The sequence below is a fragment of the Canis lupus genome, chromosome 28 (genome assembly GCF_003254725.2).
Source record: "Canis lupus dingo isolate Sandy chromosome 28, ASM325472v2, whole genome shotgun sequence".
Taxonomy (NCBI): Eukaryota; Metazoa; Chordata; class Mammalia; order Carnivora; family Canidae; genus Canis; species Canis lupus.
Genome location: NC_064270.1, coordinates 8,674,388 through 8,688,223, shown reverse-complemented (window position 1 = coordinate 8,688,223; position 13,836 = coordinate 8,674,388). Strand labels below are relative to the sequence as shown.

The 13,836-nt window shown below is 34.9% G+C and overlaps 1 protein-coding gene across 5 annotated transcripts in view; it reads right to left on the bottom strand.

Annotated features, from left to right (window-relative positions):
* TBC1D12 (TBC1 domain family member 12) overlaps positions 1-13,836 on the bottom strand; it is a 121,387-nt gene that overhangs the window by 36,166 nt on the left and 71,385 nt on the right. For all 5 annotated transcript variants that reach the window (XM_049103040.1, XM_025466584.3, XM_025466589.3 and 2 more), the window contains one exon: positions 3,030-3,145. Coding sequence is in view for 1 of the 5 variants with exons in the window: in XM_025466584.3 (XP_025322369.3) it covers positions 3,030-3,145 (116 nt within the window). In the remaining 4 variants the exon portion in view is untranslated. The remainder of the gene's footprint in view (positions 1-3,029; positions 3,146-13,836) is intronic.

Below are 13,836 nucleotides of genomic sequence, written 5' to 3'. Positions count from 1 at the left end.
GAGGTTTAACGCCTGCCTTTAGCCCAGGGCTCGATCTTGGAGTCCTGGGATCGAGTCCCACATTGGGCTCCCTGCATAAAGTCTGCTTCTCCCTCTGCCTGTGCCTCTGCCTCTCTCTCTGTCTCTCATGAATAAATAAATAAAATCTTAAAAAAAAAATAGGAAGCCAGAGGAGAAAGAGGAGGTACCTCTATCCACTGGTGGTTTTTAAAAAGTCCTATAAGCATCACTGATTTAAAACATAGAAGAGGCTCACAACAACACAGTCACCTTGTATGGATGTCCTTACCTTCCTGTCCAAGGCTAGCTTTATTGCAAGGTGGATTAAGATAGCAAAACATAAACAGAATATTAACAACCAAAGGATAAAATTACAGAAATTCCTACATTTGAAATCTTCTGAAACTTCAGATGATTAAATGCTATAGTTGCTTCATATGTAAAGAAGTTCTGACTATAAAGATCTATGCAGTAAATGACTCTGGATGTTTCTGCAAAATTACAGAGACTAAAAAAGGAAAAGTAGCACCAATTCACAAACTTCCTTTGCAAAGGGAAATTCCTCCTTTCCTCCTACTATCACTGTGACCTATGAAAGAGGAAGTTTCCAAAATCAATTTCACACTGAGGAAAAACCTCTTCCCCTTTCTTCAACCGCACCCAGATGCCACCTCATAGATAAAGTAGTAGTATTAACAGAACTTGGCTGCATCCAGAAACAGAACTACAGATTATACAAGGCTCTGCTCCAGCTTCTTAGCCCATGAAGGGATGGATGTGAATTGGCCCAAATCTGCTAAGAGGGTATTCTGAAGGAGATAAAGTAGGAAGTGCCATTTACTATTTATTTATCTTAAAAGTTTGTTTATTTTAGAGAGAGAGAGCGAGCATGAGCAGAAAGAGGGGCAGAGGGAGAGGTGAGAGAATTTCAAGCAGACTACTTGCTAAGTGTTGGACTCCAATGTGGAGCTTGATCTTACGACCCTCAGATCATGACCTGAGCTGAAATCAAGAGTCAGATGCTCAACCAACTGAGCCACCAAGGAACCCCAGAGTGCCATTTAATAAACAAGTTGCACCATGCCTTCTCATCTGGTCTTATCCTTAATAAAGTGAAAGTTTTCATTCTCACTGGTTCTCTAGATCTAGTATTCAACTGTTGAAGTAGAGGAGGGATGAGCGATCAGGTACTCCCATATTCTAACACCATGGAAAGCTTTCGTTTGTTAGCTTTAGTTACATAAATGTAAAGACCCCTCCAATTGTAGAAAGGTGAACAAAAATTTTAAATTACAGCCATCTCAGAACTGAGGGGAACAGTAGCTATCAAGTTGATCTCTATATTACAGATAAACAAAATTACAGAAACAGCATAGAAACTGTAACATTTATTATAATTACCATATTAATTTCAGATGGTAGCATGGAAAAGAAAGTCATTCTTTCAGTTGTTTATACATTTTCAGCACACTGAGATCTTCTTATAAATTCACTGTGTCTAGTGTACTATTTCAAGTTCCAATTTTGTGGAACTGCTTGTACAAGTTACAAGAAAAATTTAAGAGAAGCAGAGATCACTGAAGGTTGAAGTCAAAGACGTGACTGGATAGAAAAGATAAAGCCTAGTCATTAAAGGGTTAGGTAAATGAGAAGTGGATATAAGAATTGCACCTAAGTGAGGGCAATAAAGGAGCAAAGGCATGAAGGCAGGACTTAAAGAAACAGGTTTCACTGCAGAATAAAATATGGCATAAAGAAAAATATGTCCCAAATACTGTTTAGGACAGAACTTTTTGCATAGAATTTTTATGAACTCCTGGGAAGAAATGAACAGTCCTGGTAAAGAGCTTAATCCATTTTGGATGAATTTCAACCAGTTTAAGAAAACTCTTCTGGGAATTTAGTTATCTACCTGTTCAAGCTGACTACCTGGGAGAGTCGGAAGGTCTTTTAACCAGGCATTCTTTTCTCACTCATCTAACCACTATGAACTGGCCTGACAGTAAGACTGAAATAAAACTCTGACATGTTCTCATAACTAAATCTCTGAAAAGCTTTTTTTTTAACCAATGGAAAGGAGTGATGACTGTCTTGATCACAGTTCCTTAGTGTGAAGGAATGCAATAGGAATAAAAAAATAATAATATACTTATGTCCATACTTTCTTCTCTCACAATGTCTAAAAAATATTCAATTCAACCTCTGCCTATTTGGCTCTAGAGTCTTTTATTATGTTCCTCTTGATAATGGGTGGGAAAAGCTGCGGACCAGGAAAATGACAAAACAGGTTAGGAATTTTTATACTGGAAGGAAGAGAAGTCTAAGAGAAGAAAAAGAATATATCCAGAGAGCCCAAGAAGGGGAAAAGAGTTAAGAATCAAGACATCTTGGGGATCCCTGGGTGGCTCAGTGGTTTGGTGCCTGCCTTTGGCCCAGGGCGTGATCCTGGAGTCCCGGGATCGAATCCCATGTCGGGCACCCGGTGCATGGAGCCTGCTTCTCCCTCTGCCTGTGTCTCTGCCTCTCTCTCTCTCTCTCTCTCTATCATAAATAAATAAAAATTAAAAAAAAATAAAATAAAATCTTAGGGGGGAAAAATGTATTCTTTATAATAGTAAACCAAAGAGTTGATAGTCAGTAATTATTTATTTCCAGTTCCAATTTCAAAATTTGGAACTGGAATGGCAAGTTCTTGCCAAATGGCAAGAACACACGTGTCTTACGTACATACTAAATGTTAAGAAAGGAAAAATAATTGCCTTATCTTGTTAAGATAAAGCAGGAGGGTTGAAATAAGAATAGATATGAAAAAGCCAAGATTTTCTGTTTCACACATTGGTGCAGAGATACTTCAAGAAAATATGTATAAAGTCTGGACATCAGTAATATATTCTTCACTATAAGTTTTAGGATACATGACTGAGATTTTTAAAATTTTCCAAAATAATATTTCTCAATATATTTAAATTGAAATTTATATTGAAGTTTAAAATATAAACAGTGTGCCTGATGATAACCAGAATACTTACGATGGTCGATCCTCAAGAATCAGGGCAGTGGTAGAAAGTGGCTCAAATTCAAAATTCTTACGTCTTGAAGACTGAGGTGGTGGTTTACAGGTCCTCCCTGTTCGTGCTTCATACTCCTAGAGTAGATAAAAAATATATATACTTTATGCAGAATCTTTTCCAACTTTGCTTGCATCATTAAATCTGTATCATTAAGGATACACTATAATAAAAGACACATACAACTGATACATTAATTTGATAAAACTATCAGGCAGACCAAAAAAAGTCCCTTTTCCCTGAAGCAATCTAAATCATGAATTTATATTACATATAAAGTATCAAAGTATGTTAAGAGAGTGGGGAGATACAAATACACTAGGTTAATGAGGTAAGGTTTTAGGAAGAGGTTTCTGATTGCCTTCTATGGTATCAGCTATCCAAGTCCAGCTTTGAATAATCTACAAGCAGATAAATGTACTTTCCAACCCTTCAGACAGATCAATAATGGAAATGTTGACACAGGCATAATCCTACTGTGATGCCTTAAAGATCTCTCCCAAGATTAACACTGTAATCAAACGCTGGTTTTGAATTTTGACCTACTCTAAATCTAAATACTATACAACTACCTATTTAAAGGTAAACAATTCACCATCATTTCTTATCCAAAAATATGGCAAAAGATTGTGAAATGTACCACTAAAATCATGAAACTATTGTTACAGTATTTTTCTAATTCATCTGAACAGATAAACTTCTCAAAAGAAAGTGAATGTGACGTGGTATGTTCTTGGTAGATACCTTTAAATTTCTATAGATGAGCATTTTTTTCATAAATGTTCACAGACTTCTACTGAAATTATTTCCAGAATTTCAACAAAAATCAGTAAGAAGCTTACAGGCTTAGAATTTCCAGAACCAAAAAAAAAAAAAAAAAAAAAAAAAAAATTTCCAGAACCCACATCTTTCCCTTTCTTAAAAAAAAAAAAGTAATAATAAATAAATAAATCTAGATTTGGCCATTCCAGGTAATGAGTATATTTTTTATGAAATTCTCAAAGGGGCACCTGGGTGGCTCAGTTAAGTGTCTGCTGACCCTTGGTTTTGGCTCAGGTTGTGATCTCCAGATCCCAGAAAGCCCTTCATTGAGCTCCGTGTGGGGCTCTGCACTCAGTGAGTGTCTGCTTGGGTTTCTCTCCCTTGCCCTCTCTTTCCCTATCCCCATTCACATGAGCTCTCTTTCTCCCAAATAAATAAATAAAGTCTTAAAAAGAAAAGAAATTCTTAAATATTATACAACAATTTCATGGGTAGATTTGCAAGTCTTTACTGGCAGCTAGAGAAGACATTAATTTAAATGAAGAAAATGAAATGCACTTAACATGATCAAGTGATCCACTTACTGGCTGCTTTCCTACCATGGCCTATAATTCTTTTTATATTATCTTTTTCCAAATCAAAGACTATTTCTCCCTACTGAATCAAACAGTTGTAAAATAATAAACTGATGGTTCTATCTCCCTTAGAAATTTGATGGTCTTGCTGAGGCTTAATCTTCCAATTTGCCATATTACTTTCTAAGAAATTTATGCTGCCTTAAACATCTTTAATAAACTCCAGCCTACTTTATAGTTACTGCCAGTGCTTATAAAGGTTTGTATTACTGTTTTATAATTCTTTAGTTCTGCCTCTCCCCTTCCATCTAGTAAAGCTATGCTGTTAATCGGAGAGCTCCTGGATAACTGCACAGGATTTTTAAAGACTTCTTTCTCAAGTTATTTAGGATTATGTATGTTCATTTATACTACCTCCCATCGCAAAGAACTACATAGCTTTTGAGAGTCAAAAGGTCACTCATTTCTTTTTCATAATTTTTTCTCCTAACATCTAGGATATATATATTTAATTAGGTTTCTTTTCTTTGTTACAAACTCAAATGTAACAAATCCCTTTTTCTGCTAGTATTTTTCTTATTAAAAATCAGATGCTAGACATAGATGAGGGTTTTCTTTAATCATTTAAATGGCACTTTGTGGGATCCCTGGGTGGCTCAGAAGTTTAGCGCCTGCCTTTGGCCCAGGGCGCGATCCTGGAGTCGCAGGATCGAGTCCCACGTCAGGCTCCCTGCATGGAGCCTGCTTCTCCCTCTGCCTGTGTCTCCACCTCTCTCTCTATGTGTCTATCATGAATAAATAAATAAATCTTTAAAATAAATAAATAAATAAATAAATAAATAAATAAATGGCACTTTGTTTTCCTACAATGTGACCTGGTCTCACTGACAGACAGAATATAATGATTATTACTTAAAAAAACTTCCCAGGCAAAAAAAAAAAAAAAAAAAAATGCTAATGCACACAATAAAATAGCACTTCTAAATCAATATATTAACAATATTTACTGACACAATGTACCATGTTAAACATTTAACACATTTGATGCTTGAAAGAACCCTGTGAGGGAGGCACCTAAGCACAGTAGAGGAAAATAAGGCACAAAAAGATGCAGTCACTTGCTGAAGGTCATAAATGGCAGACAGTATAATTCCAGAGCCTGGCCTTTTAACAATCTATACTTTACTATATTAACAGTCAAGTAGCTGTCTATGACAATTTTAAAAAATGAGATAAAATCATTAAGTGAGAGAATAATGGGGATCTGTAAAATGGGTAGATCAGACTGACAATACACTGATTCAACTAAACATCACAAGAAAAGACCACCAGATGATGTTTCCTCTTATGGTGCACAGTATGAAGTACATACCACAATTCCTGAAATATTCTTGCCAAAAGAAAAAATCAAACTTCAATATGATTAAGCCTCTAGAATTGTGCTCTCCGATGTGGTAGTCAAAAGAAATGATAAACAAGTATGTCACATATGCTTAAATATATGTAGAAAAACAACAGGAATCTGAATGATTAAGAGGTTCTCCTCTTTAATTCCCTGTGTCTTATCATATCATAAAAATCCCCCATATAGTTCCTCAACAGAAGTTTAATAATGAGCTAAACACTGTGACCTGGTCCTTTATAACTTTACAATCTATAAAGCTATAAAGGAATTTTACAATATTAAAAAGCAACTGGAAATATCATAGTCCAAAGAAATCAGTAAATAATGCTAGCCATAGTACACTCACCATCTGAAAATACTCTAAGGTTCTGCTCCATTTTCTGCCAACAAAGCTGTTTTAACTGACCTATTTTATGAGTAGTTGGAATCTATCCACTAAATGTAAGAGAAGCAGCATTTAACATATGGAATGTATTTCTATGGGATGTTGTAATGAAGTCTATTTATTATTTTTGTAATTTATTCTTTCTTTTTCACTCAAAATATTCTGTCCTATAAACTATTTTTACTTTAATTGAGATAACTAGAATAGTATGTGAAACCAATGCTAAGGGCAGACAGGCAAACATCTGTAGAATAATTTATTCTGCTACCGTAAAAAATATGCATCTAACAGGCAATCATTCTAGTCTGATCAAAATATGGTAGGCAGTTGTTGTCATCTCCTTAAGTGTAAGGTAGAAAAAATGTCTTACAATTCCAAGGTAAAGAGATATTCTATACATATAAAAAGAAAAGATATTTTTTCCCAAAATTATCTCTCAGAAAAGATGTAGCCCATTTGCTAATAGCATCTTTCATACTAGGTACTTTCTATTAATTTTGAACAGCAAATTATTAGAAGACACATATCTTGAAATTATCTCAATCAGTGTGGAAGGTCACTTGTTGATGAGCGGAATTTTTTATTGTTGTTTGCTTAACTGGAGTAGGAAAGGAAGAAATTAAACGTAAAATATTTATTTCTGGAGTTATAACCATCTGATTGCAAGCTATCATTAAGTCTTTAAATATATAAAATTATATTGTATCAAAAAATAACATAGTAAGAGACTTTGCTATAGTGATAATTTTATACCTATAGAACGAAAGAAAAAATGTAATACATTTGGAAATTTATGGCTTGAGACAAAATTTCTCATAGAAGATAGTACAAAGAATCAAAAAGCACTGTATCTTTGGGGTGCCTGGGTGGCTCAGTCATTTAAGTGTCTGACTCTTGATTTCAGTTCAGATCCTGATTTCAGGACCAAGAGTTAAGCCCCGTGTTGGGCACCACACTAGGCGTGCAGCCTACTTTAAAAAAAAAAAAAAAAAAAAAAAAAAAAGGGCACTGTATCTTCTACAGCTTGGACAAAAGTGAAAATAATGTGCTCCGGGGTTAGAGACCCCAAAACCAGTTACAGTGATCACAGTGATGCTAAACATTGATGTTGAAGATATAACACAGTTTTTTTTTTCTTTTTTAATAACACAGTTTTGAACAGGAAAGTACTAGTTCTTTTTTTTTTAATTTTTATTTATTTATGATAGTCAGAGAGAGAGAGAGAGAGAGGCAGAGACACAGGCAGAGGGAGAAGCAGGCTCCATGCACCGGGAGCCCGATGTGGGATTTGATCCTGGGTCTCCAGGATCGCGCCCTGGGTCAAAGGCAGGCGCCAAACCGCTGCGCCACCCAGGGATCCCCAGTACTAGTTCTTAATACATTATTTTATATACTATATCGTAATCGTTTGAATATGTAATTCAAAACTCAAAGAAGCATTTTATTTTCATCTACATTCCTAAAAATGACACACACGCATACACACATAAACACACTGGCTAATTCTTTACAAAGATAGGGTAAATTCCCACATGTGTACTGGGTAATTCATAGCACCTTTCTTGCTGAAAATAGCCTTTGTGATGATCCCTGACAAAGGGGAAACAAGATAAGCCTAGCTAGCATCACTCCACTGTGCATGAAGGCCACCCTGGACATCAGTACAGAAAGGGGAAATTCAAACAAAAACTGACCGTTAGTTTACAGTGGCTGAGGAGGGCCAAAATTTGTGTGCCAGAGTAGTGAAAAAGAAAGCATTCCACTGAGAAAGAGCTCCAGGAATCTGCATCGGAGTCCTGCTGAGTCTCAGCTGAACACTAACCTTCAACGTGTAAGGCAAAACACAAGACTAGGCAAAAACAGCACCTGGGATAAGAACAATTTTAATTACTGGGGAGCAGTAAGCGAAAGAGTCCCCAGAGCTCACTTAGAGATGAGAAGTATTCACATTCTTACCAACCAAAATGTAAAGTCATCACTGAATACATAGAACATTCAGGAGAGACCTGAACGTTCAGAACCATCTGAAACTATGCAAGTCAGAAAGAATGGAAAAAGCTTTAAAATGCTGAAAGAAAAAATAAAACAATGAGGGGGGAAAAACCTTGTTGACTTAGAATCCCATACCAAGAGAAAATATATTTCAAAAGCAAAAGCATAATAGTAATAGGAGTGCCTAGCTGGCTCAGTTGGTAAAGCATGCAAATCTTGATTTTTGTGTCATGAGTTTAAGGCCCATATTGGGCACAGAGTTTACTCAAAAAAACAAAAACCCAAAAGCATAGTAACATTTTTCAGACAAAAGCTGAAAGAATCTGTTGTCAGTAGACCTGAACTGTATTTAAATGAAAATTTTCAGGCAGAAGGACTGTATCATATGAAAAAAGGGGCTTATACAAAGAAATGAAAAGCATGAAAATAGTAAAATATGGAAAAATATAAAAAGACATTTTGGAAAAGACATAAAGGACAAAAATATAAAAGTCACTTAAACATTTTTCTTAAAAAGATTATTTATTTATTTATTTATTTATTTATTCATGAGAGACACAGAGAGGCAGAGACTTAGGCAGAGGGAGAAGCAGGTTCCCTGGGGGGGGAGGGGGGGGGCTGATGCAGGACTTGATCCCAGGATCCTGGGATCACGACCTAAGCCAAAGGCAGATGCTCAACCGCGGAACCAACAGGTGCCCCTCACTTAAAGGATATTTTTAAAAGATACAGAGCTACTGAAAGCAAAAATATTATCACCGTATGAAGGGGTTTACAGCACAGAAATGAGAAGACAAAGAATGGCAATATGCTGTTGTAAGGTTATTACATCATACACAAAGTGACAAAACACTATTGAGGGTAGACTATGAGAAAGTATCATAAGCCCTACTGCAGCAGTTCTCAACAGTGTCCCAGAGATGCTTTTATTGGGCCTGCAAAGTCAAAACTATATTCATAGTTTGTCAGTGTATTAACATTAGCTCTCCTAGTGCTGAAGTAACATTAAAAAAACTTAACCTGTGGAATCTGACACTGACTCCAAGTAAATAGCGTCAGAAGTGAATTCAATTGTAGAACACCGCACTGCTGTCAAAAGAATTGGTCACCATGCGGGGGGGGGGGGGGGGGAATCCTACCCAGTTGGTGTCAGAAATATTAAGGAGAGAGAGAAAATAGTAGTTTTTCTCGTAAGGAACATGCTGGAAAACACCTGAAAAGTGTACCACTCAAAAGTGTCAAGGTCATAAAAACAAGGAAAAATCGAGAAATTGTCAAAGTCCACAGAGACAAAGAAACATGGTAACAAAATACAATATGGTATTTTATTTTGGATTGGATCCTGAAACAGTAAAAGGATATAAGTAGGAAAACTGGTGAAATCCAAATGAAATCTGGAGTTTAGTTATCAGCAATATACCAATATAAATTCCTTAGTTTTGACAAAGCCCAGAATAATGCTAGTAGAGTTACCATTAATGAAAAATGAATGAATATACAGGAACACTCTGTATTTTCTTCTCAACCTTTCTATAAATCTAAACTTATTCCAATATAATGTTTATTAAAACAAAAAATGATGAAGTGAAGTAACGATTTCAAGAAAAGCAACTGAATAATTATTGTCAATAATAAAAGTCAATCTTTCAAGGGAAATTGAAATTCAGCAAACTTATAAATGCCACCATATGTTTGACAGTTTTCAATAAATTTTTAGATGAAATCAGTGGTGATATTACTATAATTTTTAAATACTGTATAATAAAATATTACATTTAAATGATCTGCAATATGGTAAACCAGTATGTTCCAAATGATCAATGTATGATATTATGAAACCACATGGGGTAAAAACATCCAAAGTGCAGGAGAGAACAATGGATTTTAATATTGCAGAGTTATATATTTTCAGATTCCACAATATAACTTACCTTTAAGAGACTACCACTTGATAGTTTGAGTGTGACAAAGAATATCCACAAATAACTGAAAAGGCTTTTAAAATGTTCTTCCCTTTACAGAAAGAAAACCACAGGACCAAAATGGAATCATTTAGACCACACAGGGTTTGATAACTAACCTAACTGCAGTTTTAACCTGCCCGAGAAATGTAGTCTTAATCAGACAGGAATTTTCTGGTCATTACCAAATGGGGTAATCTGTCACATGGGCCCTCTCCATTCTTCCCACCTCCATTCCCCAAGGAAAATGAAGTAATAATCCTCATCATAAGACCCTACAAGGGGTCATCCCTAAAGAAAGGCAACTTGGCCTGAAATAATCCTTTCTTTTATTTTGCTAATAATGTCTTGTCCCACCTTTCTTCCTATAAAAAACTTCCATTTTGTAAAGCTCCTCAGAGCTCCTCGGAGCTATGCTGTGAAAGGGATGCTATGCGATTAATAAACTGCTTAATAAAGCCAATTAGACCTTCACAGTTACTCAACTGAATTTTGTTTTTAACACTATCTACATTATCTGTTTAAGGCCAGATTTTCTTCCCAGATATAAACCAAACAACATATAGCAAGAAATTGAAAGCAAGAATAGATATATAATCTAGCCTTTTATTAAGCCAGACTTCAAAGAAGGGGGAAAAAAGGTAAAACAATGCCACTCTTCCCACCAGTTTTTTTTTTTAACAGATTTTTAAAAATACAGTTAACATAAATGTTACTTATGTTAACATGTAATGATTTTACTATTATTATTTTTAAATGAATTAATAAATACTTACACATTTTTCAGTTTTAATTTTGGGTATAGTAATAACTGATAATCATCTTAAGCAAAAATTCTTTGAGGTCTCTAATCACTACAAATCCAAAGGATCTGTGAAACTTAAACACTTGAGAACTGTTGGTCAAATCAATCACTAAAAAACTAAAAGGCATATCTAATAAACTAATAATGGAAATAAAGTGGAGTACTGAAAATACTCACTTAATCCAAAAGAAGGCAGGAAAAGAGGAAAAAAGAAACAAAGGCCAGATGGGACAATTTGAAAAGAAATAGCAAGATGGTAAATTTAAAACAAGTCACATCAATTATGACATTAAATGACACTTATACATAAAAAGCTCAGCATATCAGACAGTATACAATAGATTCAAATACATGTTATATAAGAAACCCACTTTAAAGATGAGTAAAAAAGAATAGAAAAACAAGTATCATGCAACCACTAACTGAAAGCAAGCTTCAGTGGCTAAATTAAAGTCAGACAAAAACTTCATAGGTTGATTCATCAAGAAGACAAAAAAAGCTACATGTGTAGCAAAAGGAAAAACAGCAAAGTAGATTGTGGTGATTTTATTATTCCTCTTTCAGTAATTCACAGAATAAACAGAAAATCAGCAAATTATACAGGACTTGAAAAACACTATCTAGTAAGACCTAATTGACATTTATATAACTCACTGCCAAAATCTGCAGAATGCACAATCTTTTCAAGTGCAGAAGGAATATTCACTAAAACAAGCTCTGTCTGACACATAAAACAAGTCTCAAATTAAAAAAGACTGTAATTGCATAATGTATATTATATGACCGTAACAGAATTAAATTAGAAATCATTTACAGAAACTTATCTGGCAAATTGTGAAATATTAGAAAATTAAAATGATAAACTTCTAAATAATCATTAGTAAAAGAAATAAAGAAAAAGAGAAAACATTTGAAATGAAAATACTGAAACTTGTGGAATACAGCTAAAGCATGGCTAGAGGGAAATTTATACCTTAATAACATCTGTTGTTTCCTGATTTGTTAATTTTAGCCATTCTGACTGGTGTGAGGCAGTATCTCATTGTGGTTTTGATTTGTATTTCCCTGATGCAGAGTGATGTTGAACATTTTTTCATGTGTCTGTTGGTCGTTTGTATGTCTTCTTTGGAGAAATGTCTGTTCACGTATCTCTGCCCATTTTGATTGGATTATTTGTTCTTTGGGTATTGAGTTTGATAAGTTCTTCATAGATTTTGATTATTAACTGAAAGGAACTATTTTGAAATAACTAGAGCATCTGTTTTCCTTAAAAAGGTTCGTTCTCAGAAGAAACTATTTTATCAGAGAGTAATCTGTTGGGGTTTTATCAAAGCCTAATTTACCTGGGGGGAAGGAAACACCCAACTTCAGCCCACTCTAGCCATCCTCTCCCACCTAAGGGGAGATGGAGACTAAGACATACTGGTAAAGTTCACAATCCAAAGACACAAAATCATCAAAAGACTGAGGTTTAATCATAAGAGTATAGAACTTTCCCTCCCCAAGCCACCTTACTACTATATTACTAAGGGTCTATTTATCTATTTACTATAGTTCCTTTTACTCAGCACATTGTGTCCATCTTTCAATAAAAAGTTGTAAGGCATAATAAAAAGCAAAAAACAGTTTAAAGAAACTGAATGAGCATCAGAATCAGAGTCAGATATGGCAGGAATGTTAGAACTAGTAGACAAAGAATTTTTAAATACAATGATTGATATGTAAAGGTATTAATGAAAAAAGTAAACATGCAAGAACAGATGGACAATATAAGAGAAAGAGAAATCTTAAGAATGAAAAAATGTGAAAGATAAAAAAATAAACCTACAACAGAAATGAAGAGTGCATTTTCTTAAAGATTTTATTTATCCATTCATGAAAGAAACAGAGAGGCAGAGACATAAGCAGAGGGAGAAGCAGGCTCCCCATAAGGAACCTGATGTGGGACTCGATCACAGGACCCTGGGATCATGACCTGAGCCAAAGGAAGATGCTCAACCACTGAGCCACTCAGGTATCCCCGAAGAATGCTTTTAATAGGCTCATTAGTAGATAGGACTATCTACCAGCTGAGAAAAGAATCTCTGAGCTTAAAGATATCTCAATAGAAACCTCTAAAACTGACATAGAGAACAGACTAGGGGAAAAAAAAAAAAAAGAGTATCCAAGGACTATGGGACAACTACAAAAGTATTTATGTGTAATGGAATATTAAAAGGAGCAAATTTCCCCAAATTAATGTCAACCACCAAACTACAGATCATCAAACAGAATAAAGGCCCCCCCCTAAAAAAAAAACTATGCTTAGGCAGATCATATTTAAATTGCAAAAAAACAAAGATAAAGAAAAAAATCTTGAAAGAAGCCACGGAAGGAAAAAATAATCTCTTTCCCTATAGAGAAGCCAAGATAAGAATTACATTCAACTTCTCAGAAACCATACAAGAAGAAACAAGAAACATTTAAAGTGTTGAAAGAAAAAAATGCAATGACCTGAAATTTTGTATTTTGTGAAATGATCCTTCAAAAGGAAATTATTATTATTATTATTATTATTTTAAAGATTTTATTTATTTATCCATGAGATACAGAGAGAGAGTCAGAGAGAGAAGCAGGCTCCTCCCAGGGAGCCCGATGTGGAACTAAATCCCAGGACAGGGATCATGCCCTGAGCCGAAGGCAGACGCTCAACCGCTGAGCCACCCAGGCATCCCTCAAAAGCAAATTAAATAAATATAAAAATAAAGATTAAAAGAAAATTGAAGGGATCTGCTACCTAGATCTGCCTTGCAAGAAATGTTAAAAGAAGCTCTTTAGAGAGGAGGAAAATCATATAGGTCAAAAACTTTTTTTGAATACAAAGAAAGGAAGAGCATCAGGAAG